Source organism: Jatropha curcas, chromosome 9, assembly GCF_041381405.1.
Source record: "Jatropha curcas cultivar XTBG-Jc1 chromosome 9, XTBG_Jcur_1.0, whole genome shotgun sequence".
NCBI lineage: Eukaryota > Viridiplantae > Streptophyta > Magnoliopsida > Malpighiales > Euphorbiaceae > Jatropha > Jatropha curcas.
Genome location: NC_143159.1, coordinates 3,913,338 through 3,936,701, shown reverse-complemented (window position 1 = coordinate 3,936,701; position 23,364 = coordinate 3,913,338). Strand labels below are relative to the sequence as shown.

General features: G+C 32.8%; 4 protein-coding genes across 5 annotated transcripts; 2 read left to right on the top strand and 2 right to left on the bottom strand.

Annotated features, from left to right (window-relative positions):
- Positions 1-2,007: 2,007 nt before the first annotated feature.
- On the top strand, positions 2,008-4,045 carry LOC105631004 (transcription factor MYB36). The gene is made up of 3 exons (XM_012212996.4): positions 2,008-2,476; positions 2,642-2,771; positions 2,990-4,045. Exons 1-3 carry the CDS (start codon positions 2,341-2,343, stop codon positions 3,774-3,776), a joined length of 1,053 nt encoding a protein of 350 aa, XP_012068386.1. The 5' UTR covers positions 2,008-2,340; the 3' UTR covers positions 3,777-4,045.
- A 4,041-nt stretch (positions 4,046-8,086) lies between these two features.
- Positions 8,087-9,689, top strand: LOC105630796 (uncharacterized). Its single transcript, XM_012212757.3, has 3 exons — positions 8,087-8,236; positions 8,822-9,235; positions 9,348-9,689. The coding sequence occupies exons 1-3, from the start codon at positions 8,189-8,191 to the stop codon at positions 9,582-9,584; spliced, it is 699 nt and encodes a 232-aa protein (XP_012068147.1). The 5' UTR covers positions 8,087-8,188; the 3' UTR covers positions 9,585-9,689.
- A 371-nt stretch (positions 9,690-10,060) lies between these two features.
- LOC105630797 (hyperosmolality-gated Ca2+ permeable channel 2.1) lies at positions 10,061-20,358 on the bottom strand. 2 transcript variants are annotated; one of them, XM_012212758.4, is made up of 12 exons: positions 19,984-20,355; positions 19,050-19,345; positions 18,286-18,432; positions 17,896-17,959; positions 17,580-17,789; positions 14,993-15,169; positions 13,515-13,813; positions 12,354-12,630; positions 11,567-11,845; positions 10,792-11,025; positions 10,506-10,689; positions 10,061-10,414 (listed from the first exon to the last, which is right to left on the bottom strand). In XM_012212758.4, exons 2-12 carry the CDS (start codon positions 19,328-19,330, stop codon positions 10,356-10,358), a joined length of 2,211 nt encoding a protein of 736 aa, XP_012068148.1. In that variant the 5' UTR covers positions 19,331-19,345; positions 19,984-20,355; the 3' UTR covers positions 10,061-10,355. The 2 variants fall into 2 exon arrangements, with proteins under 2 accessions (XP_012068148.1, XP_089581752.1); XM_089725626.1 differs by lacking the exon at positions 18,286-18,432 and having other exon boundaries at positions 19,984-20,358.
- A 1,405-nt stretch (positions 20,359-21,763) lies between these two features.
- Positions 21,764-23,023, bottom strand: LOC105630798 (1-aminocyclopropane-1-carboxylate synthase 3). Its single transcript, XM_012212761.4, has 2 exons — positions 22,869-23,023; positions 21,764-22,781 (listed from the first exon to the last, which is right to left on the bottom strand). Exons 1-2 carry the CDS (start codon positions 23,012-23,014, stop codon positions 21,821-21,823), a joined length of 1,107 nt encoding a protein of 368 aa, XP_012068151.2. The 5' UTR covers positions 23,015-23,023; the 3' UTR covers positions 21,764-21,820.
- Positions 23,024-23,364: the final 341 nt, after the last annotated feature.

The window sequence follows — 23,364 nt, the reverse complement described above, 5'->3', positions numbered from 1 at the left end:
CCAAGATTTTTCCTTTAGAGCCAACATTTTATCTTTCTTTCTTCCATGGGTTGTAAACCACATGTAAGAGTTTAATTTTCTACTGTCTTTTCCATGGAGACCTGCTTAATCATTTCATCTCATTGCCTAACTCCCTAATGTGTCATTTTCTCCTATTCATAACCAAGACAAGCGGTCACTTTATGAATGCACCAGCTTTCACCAAGAAAATGTTGGGTTCATTTCTTCATTTTCATTTTTTACTGTGGCTGTAAATTATGGTTTAAACTATCTCAAATCATCTTTACTTCATTATTTATCATAATTTCACTTCAATTCAAGGTCTTTTTAATTTTTTCCGAGAAATTTCTGTGAGTCTCTTGCTGTAATCACTTTTTACGTTTGTAAATTTTTAAAATGGTAAAATTAGTTGTATCAAACTAAAATTGAGATGAAGGGATATTTAATTAAAAAAATATATTCCCATTCAGCTCAGTCATACATGCACTATATACACTTTGACGTCAAACGGGACATTGAGGATATTATACATATAGCCTGGATGAAAGTTGGGATCAGCTGTCCTACGAATCCACATCGTCGTAAGAGAGGGTTTTTCAAACTTGTAGGTCCACCCAAACTTACTACAGTGAATTTATATATACAAATCAAATTGAAAAAAAAAAAAAATATATCCATTTAATCATATTCTTTACTGAAATTAAAAATTAAAAATTAAAAATTAATATGATATATGCTAAAGTGAATTAATCATAATCAATCAATTCAGATGTATGTTTTAATATTTAAATTAACTGAGGCAATATAATCAAAATAAATCATTAAGTGAAGACCAGAGACAAGAAAAATTAAAGCTGGCTAAGACTAATGAATTGGACATGTCTGTATAATAAAGAGCAGTGGTTCCTTATTGGCTGCAGAAAGAAATGCAACGATGACTGTTTTGCACTAACGGGAAGAAGGTAAGCGAGGAGGTCAAGTAAATCCAACCCTTTGGATGTGACACTACGCAGCAAATACGATGCACCTTGACCATTTGTTTTATTTTCTGTATATTTATATAGTAATTATTTTACGATAAACCATAAATAAGTTTATAATTTATATTAATTAATTTCTACAAAATTAAATAATATTTATTTACTATTTATATTTGTTTGTTCTTTCTTTTTAATTTCATTTTTATGGAATTTTCACAAATTTACAGTTTATCATATCTTATTTTTAATAAATTTAATTATCTGTATTAGTAAATAAAATTAATAACATTAGCTTAAAATGATAAAAACTTTATTATTATTTATTTTTCTATGTATCTTCTTATTTAAACTGGGATGAAATTCATGTAAAAATCCTATAAAAATTAGTCAGTCTAAATATTGGATTAATATTCAAGAAAAGTCCTTTAAATATTAACGATTTCAGATAAATTTAGTGTGAAGGACACACTTTATTCTTGCTAATTCAATTGTTTGTCGGTAAAAAATTTTAGATTTTTATTTATACATTGTTAATGAATTTTAGTGACATTCCACAAATTTATTTGGGGAATGTATAAATCTTTAGCCGATTATTGCTGCGATCTTTTAAATTTTGCAAAGATTGAATTATGATAATATATTTTTGAATTTCAATAATAACTATATATCTCACAAATATAAAATTATTTTTGCGAGAATTCAACCCAAACTTTATTCTTTTACATTTTATTACTGCGAATATCATAGTTATTATAAAATCGCGAAAATATAAATCATAATAAGTATTTTAAAATGTTTGAGGGGTTAAAAGAATAATCTCGAAAATGTAGAGTCAAATTTATCCATTAACACAATTTTGTTTTGTTCATGACGTTGCAATTTTCTAACCACGTGTTGCATTTTTATACGTACATCACACTGACTGAATGCATAAGATTATTGTTAGACAGAGTCCCAAGAAAATTAAGGACATGGACTGAACAGATAAAATTGATTCTGGACTAAGTAAGAAAGACAAGAAGAAAAACCCTATTCTCTTCTCTTCTCTTCTGGCGTTCCAATTTCTCCAATTTTATATTACCCAAATAAAATCCCCTTATTCCATACCCTCCTTTAAAAGTCTTATGGCTGTTTCAGGAGCCATGTTTATTCAGCTTTTATAATAATAATATATTCATATAAATAATACTCTCCTCTCTCTCTCTCTCTCTCTCTCTCTCTCTCTCTCTCTCATATAATTGCTTTCTTTTTAGTAGAAAGAATCATGAAAGAGAGACAGAATAAGCTAAGAAGCTAAGGTTAAGATATCAAAGCTCAGAGTCAAAGAAGTGAAAGAGAAACAGTATCCTAATAATAAGGTATGGGGAGGGCTCCTTGCTGCGACAAAGCCAACGTGAAGAAAGGGCCATGGTCACCTGAAGAAGATGCTAAGCTCAAGTCTTATATTGAGCAGCATGGAACTGGTGGCAACTGGATTGCTTTGCCTCAAAAAATTGGTATATATATAGATATCTTTTCCTTGATCATTTCTAATTATCTATATATAAAGGGAGAGCTTTCTTTTATTCATATTTTCTTCCTTTAATTGATAAAAAAGAGAAAAAAGAACTAAATATATGTGTACTAATTCTCATGCATATGTTCATAATCATTATCTGCAGGCCTCAAAAGATGTGGGAAGAGCTGTCGCCTTAGATGGCTAAACTATCTTCGCCCAAATATTAAGCATGGAGGCTTTTCTGAAGAAGAAGATAACATCATTTGCAGCCTCTATATCAGTATTGGGAGCAGGTAATTTCTTTAAATTAGTTAATTATGTACTCTTTTATTTAATTTGTTCAATCAAATTGGTCATTTGATGTATGTACTCCTAATCAATCTCAAGTTTGACCTGCAAATCACTCGGATTTTATGTATGTTAGGTTTTTTTTTTTTTTTTTTGACCTAGAGTGCACACTCAATTAATTAAATTATATGTAGTAATGAATCATCTTTGTTTGTACAAGCAGGTGGTCTATAATTGCAGCACAATTGCCAGGAAGGACTGATAATGACATAAAGAATTACTGGAACACAAGGTTGAAGAAGAAGCTTCTTGGTAAGCAAAGGAAAGAGCAACACTCTCGAAAAGGTAGTCATGGCCTAATTAAGCAAGAAATGAAGAGATTAAATGGCAATCAAATGCTTTCACCTAATATTAACAATAACCAAAACCCTTATTATTGGCCAGAACTTCCCTTTCTATCTCCTGTACCCTTCTCTAGTCAAGAACCACGCTTTAATGACCATGCCTCCATTAGAAAACTACTTATCAAACTTGGAGGAAGATTTTCCAATGATGATCATCAACTCATTCGGGTCGATCCGACTAATAATCCTCAATTCCAAAATGAAACATCATACACTCATAATCAGCAACTCAATTATGATAATCCTCTCATTAATGTTTCTTCCTCGTCTTCTTCTTCTTCAATGGATGCCATAAACGATGCTTTTCAATTTGCACAACAAGCAGTAGAATACAATATAGATGGAGCAGCTGGGTTTCAGATGTTACAGCAAGAACAAGGCAATTTGCCATTAGGAGTTGAGGAAATGTCAGCTTTTAACAATCCACAGAGACTGGACGGGCTAGAGTTTCTATTGGCTGATGAAATGTTAAATAATAGATCATCAGTTACAGGAACTTGTGGTGAAACAACCATGAACATGGGTGAAATGTTGAGCTCTCTGGTTTATCCTCCTATGGCTTCAAATTGTGCTTTTGAAGAGCTGAGGTACCCCGGATCTCTATAATGTTTCAGTGTACATTATTAGTATTATTTAGATGCTATAAATCAATATATATAGATTTGTTTGTACGGGAATTGCTTGTGTTGGAAACTTAGAGAAAACCCTAATTAATAAGTTCAGGTGTGATATATGTGTTTCTTAATTTCCCTAGTGACAGAAATTATAATATTATATATGTATATCTATTGTTAAACTTCTGGCTAGTTTAATTATTTGGGAATTATTGTTAATTAGCTTTCATTTAATGTATTTCAAGACATGTTTTAGTATGTATATTTTGATAATTTTCCTCTAATTTTTCTTAAATTAAAATGTATGTACTGTACATACATGAATTTGTATTTATACATATACCTAGCTAGTACATACATGAGTTTTTTTATTAATTGTTTTTGCTTGTGTTTATTGGAATGGCAATAAAAGTTGCATAGCACGTGTTCTTAATATTATTCCAATTCTTATCTTCAAGAAAATAAAGAGCAAATAGAAATTAAATTTTTTGCTTACATCCATTGTATGGATCATCCGATATATCAAGCCATTTAGAAATTTTTCTTTTTTTTTAAGTATTACTATTTTTATCCTTTTTTTTTTTTTTCCGGTATATAGTCAGAAATACACTTGTTTAAATCAAAACGCTGTTTATAATTAATTTAATATATGAGTAGACCTATACAACCGGAGCCGGTAAATTTTTCCTGTATACATGTGTATATATTACCATCTTTGTTTGATACTAGCCTTTCTGCATAACCTGAACTATTGTATTATATGGTCACAAGATCAATAACTGGGTTCATTGCTGCTTTAATGGTTGAGGTTTTTTATGGCATAGTCAGGGATTAAACCCTAACAATTCTTTCCCTTTTAAGAATTTTGGTGAAAATAACCAAAAAAGAAAAATACAAGGAGGTTTGTGATGATGACATATAAAGTAAATGCATGCATCGATCTCTTAGTAATTTTCCATAGTTTTTATTATCAACAAATAAAATTTTATTTATTAATAAATCATGTCCAGGAAAAACTCAACAATTTTCTACAGTTGATAAGTCTGGCCTTGAGGAATAATAGCACGCAAGAACAAGCGGTCTGGACTGAATAAGACGCTAGATTTTCAATGTTGTGTCAAAGAGAATAAAATTTATCATTGCATGCGTTGTTTTCAAATAAATGAGCAAAAAAATTAATCAATTTCCACCTACTTGAAAGATACACCACGCCCAGTATATTTGAACATTCTTATCAAGAGATTTCAGTTAATTTATATATCTTTTAATCAATGAATTAAAATTTAAAATATTTGGCAAAATTTATATATATGCAAGTTAAGAAACTCAAGGATTAAAGTTTTAGTGCATTTTGCTGGGAGGAAAAAAAATTTTTTTACATTTTATAATCCGATGGGATTAATTATATCAAAAAAGAAGTTTTTTAGTGCGTTCAAAAAAATAAATTTTGAGTATTTGACATTGATAATAAGAAGTGCGTAATTGATTCGTTTAAAGAAAGTGCACGAATTGATTCAAAATATATATATTTATATTCGAATACAATTACAAATAAAAGAAAACTCAATAAATGAGAAAAATTTTACAAGTTGCTAAAGAAATGAAATCTGCAAGGATAGAATATCCTACATCTGGATACCTAACTTCGTGATTAATGAGGATTAATTAGTTAACTATGATAAATTAAAAATCAAGCAGTCTAGATAATTTCATGTGCTTGTAATCTATGGTAGATAAACCTTAATCATATTTGGTTTCAATCAATATCAGAAATAAAAATTATTTTGGTCTTGGTGGTTCACTGATATTGTTTTGACTTCCAGCTCTAAAGTTAATTAATTACATGCATGGACATAATTTTCCCAATTGCAATTATGGTTTTAGACTTTTATTTTAACTTTCTAGAACATTTTTATGGCCTGTGTGTTTTTTTTTGGGAAAAATTCTATATCACTCTCAGCTTTTATCTCAACTTATTGAATATTATTCAGTTTATAAAATTGTATTTATTGAACTGATAAGGGAATCTTGCAAGTACTCTTACAAGAGACACTCCGCGGGCGATATGAGACGCATCATCCCCACCCCCGACTGTCTCAGTCGGCGTTCTGTCGAACCCCATGAGACACCGACCGTATGGAGTCAGAGCTTTGATACCAAATGATAAGGGAATCTTGCAAGTACTCTTAAAAGCTAGCTCGTAGAGGAAGGACTGAACCCAGCCTTATATACTAGCCCAGGATTTACTTCGCGGGCGGTGTGGGACGCATCATGAACATTTCAATTTATAAAATTGAACGCATTAGACACGTATTAAATAGTTAAAAATTATAAAATTTATTATTGTAAAAGTTATACTATCCGCATATATTAAACTAATACTTTATATAAAAAAAAAAGCTAAAAACCTAAAATTGTTGCTACTAATATGAAAAAAATGTGATATTATTAAAAAAATTCATAAATTTAGAAGCATATAATAGATTTCCCGCAAAATTGAGTGCGATATTTATGTATTTAGCCTCATTTCATTGTTACTTATTATTATATAAATGTACATTGATAAGCAAGGCAAAAGACTAGAGAGGACTCAAATCAAAAATTTTTTTTTTCCATATGCATATATCTTGAATGAAGATATCATATTTGTTTATAAGAACATTTATATGACTCAACTCCTGGATGTAAGGGAAGACATGACACATACAAACCAACTTGAGAATATTAGAATCTGACTGAATCAATATATATTTTCTTTTAATTACAGATTTTGTTAGGCTTTTATTGGAAAGGTCAAAGTGAAGGTTTAATAAAAAAAAAGAGGAAGTGAAAAATCATAAGGATGAATCATCCCTTGGTTGACTTCAAGTAGCATAGTTGTTTACAGTTGTGAGATTTTACTTTCTTTAGAAGATCAAAATGACATATGTTGACAAAGCATAGTTTGGTAAGCCATATGGTCATGATTTGTTAAGAATTAGTTGACAAATTTTGAAACTGGGTGCCTGGAAAAAGAAAGAAAGAAAGAAAGAAAGAAAGAAAGAAATAAGAAAAATCATCTGAGAGTAACTCTTTCATGAATCATTGAATTGATATTATAAATTATATAGTTCATGTTTTTTTATTATTACTTTATGTTTTTGTACTTGCAAATATTTTAATGGCAGAGTCTTTTTTTCTACAACAAATGTTTGTTTAATGTATTTTTATTAATCACTACATTGATAAGCTAATTATTATAAGTGATATGTAGAATTTTTTTTTTTTTTTTTTCTTTTCCCTTCCTGTAAAGTATCAAAGGAATATGCCTCATGGAGAAGAAACACAACAGAAAAAGCCCTAAGCAAAAGACCAAGATTTTCAAAATTGACGCACTAAGCAATTTAATGACGATAATTAACACCAAAAGTATCCGTGATTAAGGCTTATTGGTTATTGCAAGAAGCAACCCTAGCCCTGACAACAGCCAAACGACGACCCTTTGTGTCGTCGCTTCTTTAATTTTATTATACCTTCCAATATTAAAATGGGATAATATTAATTATTTTATTTTATTAATATGATGATAATGACACTCACTAACATGATAAATTCGATCTGGTAGATTTGTCTTACTGTTAGACCTCACCATCTTGTTGTTATTATAATTCGTATAATTAGTTTAATAATAACGGCTATTAAGGAATGTTTAACTGTGAAACATTTTTCCCTCCCAAAAAAAAAAAAAAAGTGAAACTTTGTTTATTATTCTGTGTTTCCGAGTCGAGGCTAATTAATAGACACCTTAGCTGGAATTTTCATTTAATTATCTAAAGTGAGATAAGGAGATTATGATAGTTCCTTGACCTCAGTTATGCATGTTCTTTTTTGATTGCTTAATTAAAGTAATTAGTAATTACCATCAATAATTGATAGATTTTGAAAAATCAATCCATTGCACCGTATAAAAATTTATAAAATCTAGAAAAGGAAAGTAAAGAGTGTCTATTTCATAATTTAAACGTAATAATTACTTTCGTTTGTTCATAAATCTTAAATGTCAAAGAAATTTTAATAATTTTTATTTTTCACTTTTGTATAGAAAATTTGAGCAATAATGATTGAAATTTTTTTAGAAAATAAAAAAGGAAAAAAAAAAAAAAAAGCAATTAACACACTATTTTGATTTTTGAAGAAAAGATTTTGGTATATCGATAAAGTGGGTTACTAGTGTGGACCAAGCCATTTTGGGTTTCTGAAAGCCCATCATCATAGGCCCACAAACAATTTGAAGTGACCTACATGCTCACTCGCAGTCACGGACCCGCTAAACCCTAGGGGGTGGAAAGAGAGCAAAAGAAGAGTAAGAGAAGGCGATGAGGAGAAAGGGCAATTGAATCAACAGGAAATCCAACGGTTTAATTAATGGCGCTTCCCGCGTCGTCAATATGTTCTTCGACTCCAAAATTTCAGGTGCGCTTCGCCTTTCTGCTTCAATTATACTGATTCATTTAATTTAATTTTAAATGTGAGAGCTTAGAGTTGTTAGCTCAGCTGATCTTGGAAGCAGAGAATTCCAATGAGAGATCATGTGTCTGTAATTAGCTACTAAACTTTCATGGTAGGTCTACGATTTACAATTCTAGAGTTCCATTTGTAGTAATCACTTCTAATTAGCTCTTAGGTTATGCTATTTGTGTGGTTTTTGTTGCTGTAATCTGCGTTCAAGTTTGTTGGTTTTGCCTATCTTAAATTAAATTTGCATTAGATATTCCTGTAATCTGCTCAGTTATGCCAATTACCATTTAGCAACACTACCTAACATTTATATCTCTACACTGAACCTAATTTTCTATGTCCTAGCCTCTACAAGGAGTGTGTTCTCATGCAGTTTTCTCAAATTGGTCGTATGTAAATATAAGGTCCCCCCCCCCCCCCCCCCCCCCCTTCTTTGGAGGTTACTCAAATTCTATTGCTGATCTCATAAATGATTACTCATATCAAATGGTAGTATCTCCCGAAAATTTGTGCGTCACATTACCTTTTGCGCTTGTACAGATTAAAATGTTCAAAAACCAACCCCATCAGCTAAATAGATGGCCAGTTATACATGCGCATCCCCAACTCTTTCCAAGTCGCTTCATTAAAATGACAACCGCAGAGCTTGGTGACCGAAATAAGGTCAAAATACAGTTGAATATAGCCAAGGAGATGTTGTGGGCAGCCACACCTGACCCTGTGAAAGAGTTTCCTTGGAGGAAGGCAGGGGATGTGGTGCTAAAACGATTAATGTTTATTGGACAGACAGCATTGAAATGGTCCCTAGTATCGATGTTCATTTTTAGTTCTATATCAGATGTTATATTTTCTATCTCGAGAAACCAGGAGTTGTTGATTCCTGTTGGTCTCCTCATTGGCTACTTGATGACTAACTATTTAGATGAGATACTGCAGGAAATTGTACAAACAGAGGTAGGCTATGCTTTTGTGTTCTTGATATATGCTCCCCAGTTTCCTTATAAGAATGTCTAAGTATCCGTGCTGTTTTATGTGATTGGATTTTTTTGTTTTGCCTCTTGAACAGGATAAGGGATTCAACCTACCACTTGCAAATATCAGTTTCTTCTTTGTTCTTGTCAAGGTCATTTCTACATATTTTGCAGCAGGCACACGAGTTTTTCTTTTGCATGTTGCAAATGGCGGGCTACTGCAAGTTTTGTGGCTGTGGAGACATTTAGCGAAAGAAAATGATAAACACAGTGAAAACAATTTCAATACTGAGGGTCAAGATGCTTCATTAGTTGCAGACGTGGAGGAATAAAGCCAATTCAATTAATTACTTTTGTACATTGAACATCGTTGGTCATGATTGTAATTGTTTCAATGGTTGAAAGGACGTTAACAAAAAGAGATATTTAGTTCCCAAGTTCTTTCATAGGAATATACTTCAGAATGGGCTGTCTTATACAGCAATGAGTTTTTCCTTCATATTTGAAGATTGGGAATAAAGATAGAAACATGAGAAATGACAAAAGCAATTCTCAAAAAAGAAAAAAGAAAAAAGAAAGAAAGAAAGAAAGAAATGACAATAAGTTAAATTCTCAATACGCAAGTTAATGGGTTTGCCTCTTAATTGTTTTACTTCTCAGCGATGGATAGTCCTTCGAAGGGAACGGGTTTGGGGGGTTTGGGTTTGATTGTCCAGTGCTGGTGATTGATCAGACTGTACAGTTATCTACAAGAAACAAAAAATTAAAAAATGAATTCACCCCTGCCGGGCGGCAACAACAACAGTGGTTTGGTTCGCAAGTGGAAAATGCAAATCAAAATTGCTTTCGCAGTAATTTTATAACTTACAATAATCCCCACCCTCTGAAGAAAAGGAAAACCTAAAATATCAAAGATCTTAATCCTATACCTATTTAAACTTTGAATTTTCCTATTTAAAGGCTACATGCCCTGCAGAACGACTCTTAAAGCACCATCCGAACGGTGTTATACATGGAAGTGCATTTCGTGTAGAATACAGTATGAATACTGCAGTATGAATGTTATATACAGTATGAAATGAGCTAAAATATTTCATTCTAGGCTATTCTCTTCCAAAGTTGACTACAGCCCATGGTTCACTTACTTCACTGGATTCCTTTCCTGGAAAGCACACGGCATGAAAAACCAGTTAGTATTTTTGATCCCGAAGAGAGTGATTATTCGATGCGTTTGTTGAAAACTTAAACCATACCTCGCGTATTGCCTTGTGGATCCATGGGCCCTGGATCCTCAATATTAACAGAACCATGCGCCTGTACAGATTGACAGAATTCATGATTGCTTACTGGGAACTGGCAATATGCTGAATGTAACTGTTGGTAGATCTCGTTCATTCTCCCCGACAGTTCATCGCGTCTATCCATCTCTACAAGAACCTGATCAACTCAACAACAACAAACTTAGGAAGCATGAAGACAGAGAGGTAGAAACTAACACAGAGAAAGAACTTGGAAGGAAAAATCTAATTAAATGACTACCTGTACAGCATCCTTATTGAAAACTGGAGAAAATCTCTGTCTGCAATATTCATTAAATAGAAGCGTGCAAATAACCAGTGGAAATGTGAAACTTGATGCAATTGGTGATTGTTTAATCCCAAAGACACCAATTGCTATAATTTGGGACAACACCAATGAGAAGATTGTCGTGTTGTGAACCATAGGCCAAAAACGACCACCACCTTCATATTTTGGTATATATACATTCAGGATCTGCAAAACAGAAATGATAACATGAAAGTCGTTCTTAAATGGAGAACTAAGATTAATAAAATGGGACATCAGAAAACATGCCAGGAATGAATAAATCTATTACAGGTCAACCTTCTTCACATGCATTTCTATCACACTACTACTGAATCTAAGAAATACAGATTATTGAATAAACTCCAGCATGCCCCTCGTCCCTCTTTCCCCGAACCTAGGAGAGGGAAAGAAAATAAAATATATGCCCTCTGACAAAAATCTATATGATCCATCCCCAAAATCTATATGACAGTCATATAATAGGTACTAGAATCAAATGATTACATCAAATAAAAGCTAGTTAAAGATAAGAAGAGAAAAAAAAACAGAAATATTTTGCAATATGCAAGATTGAAATTAATTGCTAACTCTAAATCAGAGGCAATATACAATTAGTTCTCAAAGCAGACTTCAATTGCACAGAGGAACAAACATATGAAATTAACAATCAATTCAAGCATGCACACAATCTGAATTAGAGAAGAAAGCAGAAATAGAAGAGAGTCACCTGGTTACGATATACAAGGAATGCCATGAAAAAGTAAACCAGCAAAAAGGGCAATATTAAGGGAGCCATGATTGCGCAGGTGAAGCCAATAAGAGCAAACAGTAGGACCCTGGGAACTTCCGTGTGGTATGGGAATGTCATGAGGTCATCAGATGAATCTTCTTCAATTCTGAGAATGAATTTTTTGATCACGTTGCAGCCAAGAGGAAATAGTTGCATCAGTTCACAGGCCAGACTTGCCCAACCTGATGTTAAAACGTAAGTCATGAAGAAGCTAGCCTGTAAATTTGACAACCATAATTAAAATAGAATATCATGAAATTTTTTGGCACAATAATATTTTTTAGAGGCTTTCAAAGGTCTGCTTTTTTAGAATCCAATTAAATTTGCTAAAAGAGAGAAAATATCAAAGCTCTACATTTTTAGAGGCTTTCAATACCCGTTCATGCCAGAGGTTTATTTCACTAGCCTTTTAATTTATGTTATAATTGTAAAAATGCCGACAAATGTTTTCACAAAATTTATATATTCAACATCAATATAATATCATTTCAGAAAAAAAAAACCACCAATATAATATTAACTACTATATGAAAAGATGAAAATAGGCAACTTGAAATCCTATGAACCATTTAAATTATAAACATTATTTATACTTAGCAGAATCTCTCTATCAAAATATTTTTTTCAACTGATATGGAACATTATGCAAGCACCTCAATAGGGTCGTAGTTATATGAGAGGATTGCGTTAAAATGACTTTATTCAAAATCACAAAAAGTGTCACCTGAGTGGGTATTACTTTGGCAAGTTCCATAGGTATGTCCCTTACGCTAGAGAAGACATTCAGTTGACTTATAACGGAACCTGAGAACACATTGACAAAGAAAACATTCCATATTGTGAAGTACAAGATTTTCAAGCCTGCACTCCTTTTCCTTTCGCTACGAGATACATGCCCCTCTGCTGATGAAAAGAACATCATCATGGGTGGAACAGTGTACAGAAACAGCATTAAGATGACACTTGGCAAGTAACCGGTCACCACAAGGCTGATGAAGGCCCTGCAGAGAAGCACAAATAAGTTTGCAAGCAAATGTAAAGATTTTAGACTCCAGTTTTCCACAATTTTCCCTATTTTTTATCATTTCTTCTCCAGCTGACATTTCAGAGGAAACAGAAGAAATGGTAGTCTATTAGATATAGATCAACAAATTCACTAGATTGAGCCATTAACAATGTCTTTCATTTTAGTTTATTTAAAAAAAAAAAAAAGAGATAGTTCCTTTCATTTCATTAATTACTTCAAAATAATAATACAACATTATAAAGATGTAAAACAAAATCAAAAAAACAAAAAAGCTCACAGCAGGTGCTAGAAATGAAAATTTTGATCGTAAACTAGCAGAAATATAACAAATATGACTTTCGCTAATAGCTCAACCATGCCAATGAAAATTTCACCTGGCAGCACAACAAAAGGAATTTATGGATACAAAAAAAAAAACATGGACTGATAGGCAGGACCGGTAATATCAAAGTTCAACATTCGTATATCTAATGTACTCCAATGACCCCAGTCTACTGCTAGTGAGCTCCAAGAATAAATGACTAAAGCAGCTATTAGAGACTAATAAAAAAAAAACCCGCAGTCTATATGCCATTGACATCATACAGTGTTATATTCATATAGATATGACTTAGAAAACTGAATACTCTAATTGGAAAATGATGCAGACATAGAACATTGAAAGTTTGTTTGTACTTTTTGAGTTGACAAATCAAAATTGCCTGAAAATCCTCATATTTTGACTTGGTAAATAAAATATGTGATCTCTTATCCTTTAACCATGAAAAGAATAAAAAATAATAAACATCAAAAGTACACTGTAATATAAATAAAAATGACAGGCACAGGAATCATTCATCATAATATTACAGTGCTTACTTTTTTAGAATTCCTCTCAGAAATGGGAATGTTCTTGATAGCTTATCTAGTTGAGTCAAGCCTTGCACAAATGTCACAGGAATAAGAAACAAAAACATGAAGACTATAGCAGCCAATAGCGTTGCTATTCTACGGAGCCAAAGCTGTTTGTATGGTATAGAGAGATTTGACCATAAAACATCATGAGGTTCTGGAGCCATTTCAGTCACCCACAACATAGGGTTTGATGATTGAAGCATCTGTGTGGCAACCACTGCACTATAGCGAGTCTTGAAAAAAACAAAAGCAGCAGGAACTTCCTGTTATACCAAAAATAGCATTAGCTGCCATCGAAAGCATTGAGAACAGTTCTGGCCATCAAAGTGTTCATTGAGAAAAATTCTGGCTTCAAAGTATACCCACATGAAGGACACAATGGAACAACCAAAACCAATTAGATGGATGAGTTGGTTCATATCTATGAAGTTCTGTTTAAGAAAGATCAAGTGCCACCTTCCATAGAACTGATAATTTTACCCAGTGCAAATTCTCTGTAGAATTTATTTTTGATAAATCTCAACATTAGTTTCTCATCCTCTCACGCCAATCTTCCACATCCAGTGTTACTCATTTAGCATCAGTATCTATAAATTCAGAATTTTTAATAAGATAATACAAAAAGGCTGACTTAGCATACCAACATAGTTGAGTGTAGGGGTGTAAATGAGCCGAGCCGGCTCGTGACCTGTTCGAGCTCGGCTCGAAAAAAGTTCGAAAAGGTTTGGCTCGAATTGAGCTCGAGCCAAATGATGTTCAGCTCGAAAGCTTGTCGAGCCTTATCGAGCTTTTATACATTTATAGATATCATGTTATTTTAGGATACTCGGGCCTCGAGCCGAGCTCGAGCTTAAAATTTTTCAAGTTGAACTCGAGCCTTAAGTCGAGTTTGAACCAAGCTTGAGCTCGAGCCGAGCCGAGCCTGAGCCTAAATTTTCAGACTCGTTGAGTTTCGAGCCGAGCTAAATTCTATTGAGCCAAGGTTCGAGCTCGGCTCGGCTCATTTACACCCCTAGTTGAGTTTCTTAATCACTGGATGGGAAGAGTTGAATAACTCAAAAATTGAATTTTGAATGGGTATTATTTATTCAGAAATAATACTAGAACTTAAAAAAGCATATATATGAGAGAGAGACAAAGAGAGAGGCCTTAAGGACCATAGTGAATCATTTTGGTATCAGATATTGCAAATTGTTGGCAGAAGCACACTTCACAGGCAACTAAAAAGGCATCATACTAAATTGGATCCTTCTATAATATAATCTAATACTTATCCTTTAATTCTAAGCTAGTAAGAGCTAGCTTAGATTGAAAACAATAAAAACAAAGAGTTCGCATCAAAAATATATTTGTGGGAATGATAAAGGAATACTAATTAAAAAGACATAGAGCAGCATAGAAGATCTGTATAATAAATAAATTCGATTACTCAGGAATCTTACATCATCTCTGGAAACTACAGTCAGATCAGAAAAGCTGATGTCATCCTTGATGCTGTCTGGTTCACTAGAGAGCATCTTAAAAGAATTTGTATTTCTTGCACAAAAACAGCATGGCTGTAAATTTGGCCGATCACTAGGAACGGGTATAAGCATCTTGCACATCTTCTCCGCATCCACCTGCAAGGAAAGAAATTGCCAAAAATCAGGAATGGAATGTACCATACAGCAGCAAAAATGCAAGAGGAGAAATCATGCATGTGGAGGAAAAGTTAAATTGCACTTAAAGCAATACTTCAATATGCCTATGGAAATAAACCAGAAATTAAACATGTATAGATCAAGTAAAATATTTGTATCCAATAATACATATAATTTTGTTTTAATAAGAACTAGCTGTACGCTCCATAGATTTGTGAAAGAGAGAGATTATCGGGTATATGTTGACTACCAGAATAAAAGCTCAATAATACTTCCCAAATTCAAGAACTGCCTGGTCTTGGAAAACAACATAACATACAACAACCTCCACTAAAATTAGGAATCTGCCTCAAGCACTAACAATCATCATTAACAACACCCGCATATCATCTCAATTCATTTTACATTAGTATTTCATGTGCCAACTAAATAGAACACCAAGTTCAAATTAAACACAAGTCTACATATGATCTTAGCATCTAACTTTCCAAAACTAGCAGACACTCTGTGCTGCACAATTGATGACTCACTATCAACAACAGGGGCAATCAAAGCATGAAGCATCCCACATGCGTAGGCTGTGAGGGAGATTGATGTACACAACCTTCCCCCTACTTTTTTATAACAACGTCATCACCATGGCTCGAACCCATGACCTGTAGCTCACAAGTGGAGTAACTTTACTGTTACACCACCTTCACTTACTATTGACAATATTAACCAAAAAAAGAAGGAAGAATTTTGATCTAAAAAACATTCAAGTGACTAGTTCAACAAAGATCAAATCTTGATATAGTTCCTATCACTAATAACTTTTATTTTTGAATTTCGTCTTCCAGATCTCATATTATTATATAAAAATGATTATGAGATTGTTAATGTGTTGCATTATATTGAGTAAAATATCACTATCTACACAGAATTGTAATAAATCATAAAGGCTAAAAATACATTGTTAAGACATTAATGGCTGAGCGAAAATTCTTAAATATTTTAAAAATAATAAAATACAATGGGTATACAAATGATACTTATTAGAAAACCTTAATTTGAGTTATAAACTATAGTATAAAAGTAAGAGTTTGGAAGCACAATTGCTAATCTTTTCAAACATCCAATTGAAATCTGATTTTTTAAAAGTTTTCAGACAAAGCTTCAAAGCATATGCATAAAATTATTTTAAGATATTTTAGTAATAAAAAGCATGAAAGTGTAGTTGTTATTTGACAATTTTATGGTGTGTGAAACATAAGCACAAGGCATTGCCTCTATGTATGCATAAAAATAGATTTTGGTCATATGTTATATAAAGGACATTTTAGTAAATTAATATGTAGAGAAACTGAAAATAATTTTAAAATTTTATCAAGGTTCAAACAGTGATTTAAGGTTTCATTTAACGCCCTCTTTATACAGGCATATAAATATTAATGCATAACAAACAATACGACACATTACAGTCAAGACTTAAAAATGGTTAAATATGAGATCATTGGGAGTGGGGCATGCAAAAATCAATATGAAAATATGAGAGATTAATGATCATGGTAAGTCTTGTACACTAATGGCAATGGTCAAGTAACATCTTAGGCCATGACTCCAAAATATCAAATAAGAGATTCAAGAACCAAATCTATAAGAAACACACAAAATTATACAAAAATAGAAATTAACCAACATTATTTTAAAGTGGAAAAGGACAACGCGATCTGTCGACTTATTAAATGATTGCCCAAACAAAATTAAATAACATTCCGACAACATGTTATAGGAATAAAGCTTCATTGAGTCTGTAAATGAATAAGGAAAACAAAGACATCTGTTAATCAGCCAGTGTTTGATACGACAAAAGTTTCCAAATTAAACACAAATGTCTTGTGATCCTACAAACAATACCTAAGATAAAAGTTCTAAAATTAGGAGAAAGCCAATTGAGTACCATGACAAAGCACTTGTTGATGACAATCATACGATCATAAATGCATTATCAGAAGAAATTCAAATTTGCAGTGATCTAATGCAGCAGATGAAAGTTACTAGACTGAATAACATACTAAATCCTAGCCTACAGAAAACGCATGGAAAGAAATTTATAGTGTAATAATTAGATGGTCCTGGGATTGTGCTTTATGCTTGATCCCAGCTTTGTGTCACCTGAAATAATGAATAACGCACCCAATAAAAAGCTAACCCAATGAAAAAAATTTCAAACAAACTATCAAATCATGCAAACTGGTTTTCATTTTGAGTCACTATTAAACATGTTTTCATTAACAAAAATATAACTAAGAATTTATGAACATTTTATCTAATTAACAGCTAAATATGTCTAAAGCATTATGCTGCAGGTAAAAGAAGTTAATATAGATATCAAGAATGAGCTGCAAACCATTAATTTCTGAATAATGCCCCGTCGATACACCATTTGGTGTGACAAGTAGCTTGATGCATAATAATTAGTAAAGAAATTTCTAACTGTATCACTGTATGATCCTCCTGGAGACCATGGAATTGAACGGACGAGAATGGTAAAATGACTTGGATCCAGATGAGATCTGGTTATATGTGCTAGCCTCATTTGAGTAATACTTTTATACTCCTACAGAAAATCACAAAGGTTAAACAATCATAACATATTCACATAAGCAGAAAGAAATGCATCTGTTATGCATGCAAATAAATAGATAAATATATTACATCCTTACAAAGTACAGGAGAAGACAGGATGCGCAGGATATGACATACAAAGCAAGACAATGGGCCCAAAGCCTGAAAAAGACATAGCAATGAATGAGTAACCAAATCTTATTGTGTCAAACATAAGTTTCGTAATTGAATTGACATTACAAATATCAATCACCAGAAACAAAATCAAAATTTTCTAGAGCAGAATGAAATATCTTAAAAGGAATAAAAAATGAACAAGAAGTTAGCAATCTACCATTATAGGCAACATAAGCAGAGGCCAATTCAATGTTCAGGTACACTATAAAGCAGACCTAAACACCTAAAAGAGGGACAAAGAAGTCGAACTTCTCATTCCCAATCATTATCAAGAGCAAGTAATGGGTTTATCATGAAACTAAATTTCATACCATCTGGAACCTTCTTTGACATTCCCTATTGTAAATACATCCAGTGATTCTGATGGAATATGTTTGTGTTGCATCTCCTTGCCATAATAGTTCATCGGAAGCACTAGAACAAGGCAAATGATTGCAGCAATAGAAAAGATCCGGATGCTGTAAAGGAAGAAGACATAAACATCCACAATAAGAGACGTACTAGAATTGGAATCCTAACAATATCGATTATTGATCCTGAATCCTAGAGTGCCAAATCAGTTACAACAAAATCAACAAAACAAACGAATAGGAATAAAGTTCAAAATTCAGTCACCTCTGGTATGTTTTACTAACATTATAAATTATCTCACAGACAGAAATTGTAGGATCAATGATCTTCCTGAAAGGAAAATAAAACTCTCTCACTGATAATTACCCAATCTGCATTCCCTAAGATCCAGCCAAAGATTTAAAACATTTTGTTTCATCAAGTTAAATAAACTTCGTTGAAGCTTGTAATGCTGCTTATTACACACGCCAGATCAGCTTTTTGGTTTATTCTTGTCCAAAACAAAAATCATCAAGCTCCATGGGAATTGAGATGGTTCTTCGGATGAAAAAAAGTATGCATGTTGCATTCACCATAAAATAAAGAAAGAACACATTTCTAGGGAGAATATACAACAAAAACAGTTTAAGTAGTTTACTTCATACTTTCTATTTAGTCGCCACGAAGAATTATCATAAATATAATTTGAACTCTATGCACACTCATCAAGAAAGGATTTAATTACCCGAAAGTCAGCATCCTTTGAAAAGCCAATGCATCAAGGCCGCCAATGGCCAATATTTCTTCTTCAGTTGTTTCCCAGGCCTTCCAAATCCAACTAGGAGAAGGCACAAATCTGTCAATGGAGAAGAAATCATTGTTCCTAATACGCACTGAAGCAAGCCTCCGTCCGAAATACACAACCCTATTGCTCGGTTGTTTTCTCAATATTGAATATAATGAAAAAAGCAAGATGCACAAGGCAATATTGATCCCAGCTGAAGTTAAAAGGGCACCAATGTCCATCTGTCTCTACCGTATCTGTAATCATTACAAATTCATGGCAAAAGTGGATAACAGAGAGTGAGAATCATTGCAGGGAGAAACATAAAAATTTAAAGATTGATTTCACCTATCATGTCTATTTGATAATATCAATAATTAAATAAATAAGAAACACTTACCAAACTGCATCTCTCATGCATACCAAAGAATAGACATGAAGAAAGTACAAGTCCAACAGATGTTACTACTAAATAAATTACCTGCAACCGACTAGTGCTGCACCAATCAAGCTCCTAAACTGACGCAAACTTTCCAAATTATTCAGAAACAAGATGTCCAGATTAGTCTCCATATTGCTGATTATTTAGAATGAAACCAAGCTGTTGCTAATTCTAACCCTGCTTAATCTTACTCCCAAAAGTTATCCTAAAACCTAATATCAATTTTCTCTTTAGTTAAAATCTAATCTTCTGCAAACACCTACTACAACAAGATTTTGATAACTTTCTTACTTTCCCAACTCTACAACCTAAGGAACAATGAATTTTAAACCAATGACCAACCGATCAGCATATATAAAATCCAACGAAACGAAATTGGCAATGTATATAAGAAAACATGGAGGAAAAAAGAAATGTAACTAAACACAAAAATGAAATATAACGAAACTCTACCTGTTAAAAAGTATTATAACGCGAACAGCAATTCACCGACGAGAAATCAAACGCAGAGAAAATCCAAGTGAAAGGACGTGTTAAAAAGGCGAAGCGAGAACAATGATTGAAATCGTGTCAAAGGCTTATATGCCAATGACACGCGTTTGCTTCAACTTCACATGAACAAGAAGAAAGAGACAGAAAAATTCATCGAACAGAGAAGAGATAGAAACAGCGCGAACGATATAAACTCTAAAATTAAAAAAAAATAGAAATTTCGGCAAACTTTTTTTGAAAGAAAAACTCCGGCAAACTTAAATTAGGAAGAAAAAGAATGCAGTTGGTTACTACACGCAAAATAAAAATTATAGAATCAGTTTGGAGAATATTAATGGTAAAGTAATATGGAAAATCGGTAAAGCTGAACAGGGAATGCCACGTTGTCACATTAATGGATATTCAGGAGAAAGCGACGGAAGCGCCACGTGGCAGACAGGAAGGGACAAGTCCAGTTATGAAACTCTAAACCAACCAAACTGTGCTTGCAAATGTAATGGAAGTAACTTATAAGACTCTATAACCTTCTAACGCAGTGTGGAAACGGCGGTTTAAGCGGGATGTATGTTACGGTGCATCGCGATCTATCTGGATTACAGATAAGCCAATGGATTATGAGTTATGGCTTAGATGGGCCTCAAGTTATATAACTGTAATAAATGGGCCTAATCTGGGTGTGCTTTTGCTGCGCCTATGGCCTGCCATTTGTTATTACAGTTGGCAGAAAAAATTGGAGAGCATATGAAAATCACTTGTAAATAGAATGGATTTTGCCAGTGGAACAACTTTGTCATCGTTTACAATTTAAATTTGAAAATCACTATTAATTATTTTTCATTGTATATATATGGATATTAAAAATTTTAATGTAAATATATTATTTTATTTTTATTTTTAAAATATTAATGAAATTTTTAAAAAACAAGATCTAATAGAAATTTATTTTTAATTAACTATAAACAAAATGATCATAAAAAATATTAATTTAAAGAAAATATAATTTAATTATTAATTTTTTTATGAGGTTAACGAAGTTTAAACAGAATTTAAAATATAAATTAACTATAACGAATATAAAAAAATTTTAAAATATAACTAATGGAATCTGCTTGAAACTTTTAACGGTTGGAAAAATCAATTGAACTAAACACTCTGTAAATGATTGTCACTGATTCAAAAAGTTTCTTTAATTGAATTTGACAATGACATTTTTCCCTTGGTTTTTTTCATGGAGAACAGAAAAACAATGGAAAAGGTAAGAGGGAAAAGTTGAAAAAGAAAGGTAGGTAAGGAAATACAACTCTTCTATTAGGAGAAGATTGAGAAATGCGAGAGAGTGAATTGAGAATTGTAAGATTTTCTAAATTGAAGAGAAATGCTAGGGAAAGTGCAACTTCCTGAGCAATTTGAATTGAAAATTATTTTTTTACTGTAATATGTTGTTTTCTTCATTAATTCAAATGCAGAGGTAAGAGTAATTTTTACTTTTATTTTTACTCTGCAAATTACTTTTTATTTTTTATCTTTTCCTTTTTTTTATTTGCACACATATTTCCATATTCGGATTAGAATACAACTCTTTCTTTTCACATGCTCGTGTAATTACATTGGAAGATTTAATAAACAACTTGTTTTGGTAGACTATCATATAAGGAGGAACAGACGAAACTATACAAATCAAACATACAGCAACAAAGGATGGATGAATGTAGTATACGTACGTAAATAATTTCTATCCTCTATATATAATCGTCTAGCTAGAAAGATTAAAAAAAATTTGTTCATACATATAGCTTCTTTAACGATCCGATTCGCGATCATCACCTAATGATAATTTAGAAACCCATTTGTTGATAAACGATCTTTGATCACTGATCATTTGATGATGGCACGTACCGTTCCGATTAGAGGCTACAAAGTTGTTAATACGTCCGATAGCAACATCTAGCATTTCTTCTGATAAATTTGCAAAGCAAACTCTAAACCAACCTGGTTCAAAGCAGTGGAAAGAAGATCCAGGAGAGATGTTTAACCCAACTTCATCTACAATCAATTTCCATAGCTCTTTTTCTGCTTCAAAAGTTTGTGAGCTTAACAGACGCCTCATGTCAACCCAGCAGAACAATCCCGCATTGCTTTTCAAGCAATTGAGCCCTGCATTTTGGAGCCCCGAGACAAACGTTTCTTTCCTGTTTTTCAGTCTCTTTCGATTTTCCTTCAAGTAGTTGGTAATAAACTTCTTGTCAGAAAGCATGCAGGAGAGTAGGTATTGAGTTTGTGATGAAATTAAGCCAAAGCTAGACATTTTAGTTGCAGCAGCAACTACTGTTTCATTATCGGAGTAAATCATGCCAATTCGAAAACCCGGAAGGCCTAGATCCTTTGAGTTACTGTAAACAATATGAATCCTGCGCCATATGTCAGTGTTCTCCAGCTGTCTTTGATCCATTAGGGCCTCTCTGATGCTTATGAAGTTAGGGTTGTCAAAGACAGTGACACAATATATTTCGTCGCTTACAATGTGGATATGTTTAGCTATGGCAAAGGTAATAATAAGGCTAAGCTCATATCGAGTCATAGATGTTCCTAATGGGTTTGAAGGATTTGTAATGAATATCCCCTTTACTCTAAGCTTGAGTTTTAGGGCTTCTTGATAGGCTTTTTCTAATGCAGACATGGTAATGCGAAAACCGTTTGAACTCGTGCAATGTATTGGAATAATCTCAACCTCTGTTCGCCATTTTAGATCTCTGTCAAACCTGCCATAAAAATAAGCTATTTTCTCTTGGAGTTGAATGAAAGAATATAAACTAGCTTGTTTATATATAAAAGAAAAGAAAAGTTACCCAGGGTAGTATGGTGTAGGAAGAAGGAAGGCATCGCCACGCTCAGCGAGGCAAAACATTAAAGTCTCATTAGCAGAAGTTGAACCGGCAGTTAGCACAAGCTTGTTTGGATCAAATTTAACTTTGTTTCTTCTTATTTGAGCCATGAAATTCCCGAGCGCCTGAATAAATAAATTTGAGCACAATATTAGATTTATCTCCATACATGAATTTATTTTAATGAGCTATAAATGAAATAAATTGAGAAATATATACATTCTTGAAAGCAGGTAAGCCGTGATAGTCTTGGAAGAGTGCCAATTCTCTGAAAATAGATTCTCCATTTCTCTTCAACTCCATTGAGTCTGGATTGTTTTCTATCCAAGATTCAAGAAGGTCAAGGGAAAGCTGCAAAACAGAGTACGTGTTTTGATTTTATATACTATGTTGTTATATATCGAAATTCCAAAATGCTACACATGGCCTCTCCTTGCACTGTAAAGCAAACCATTCATAC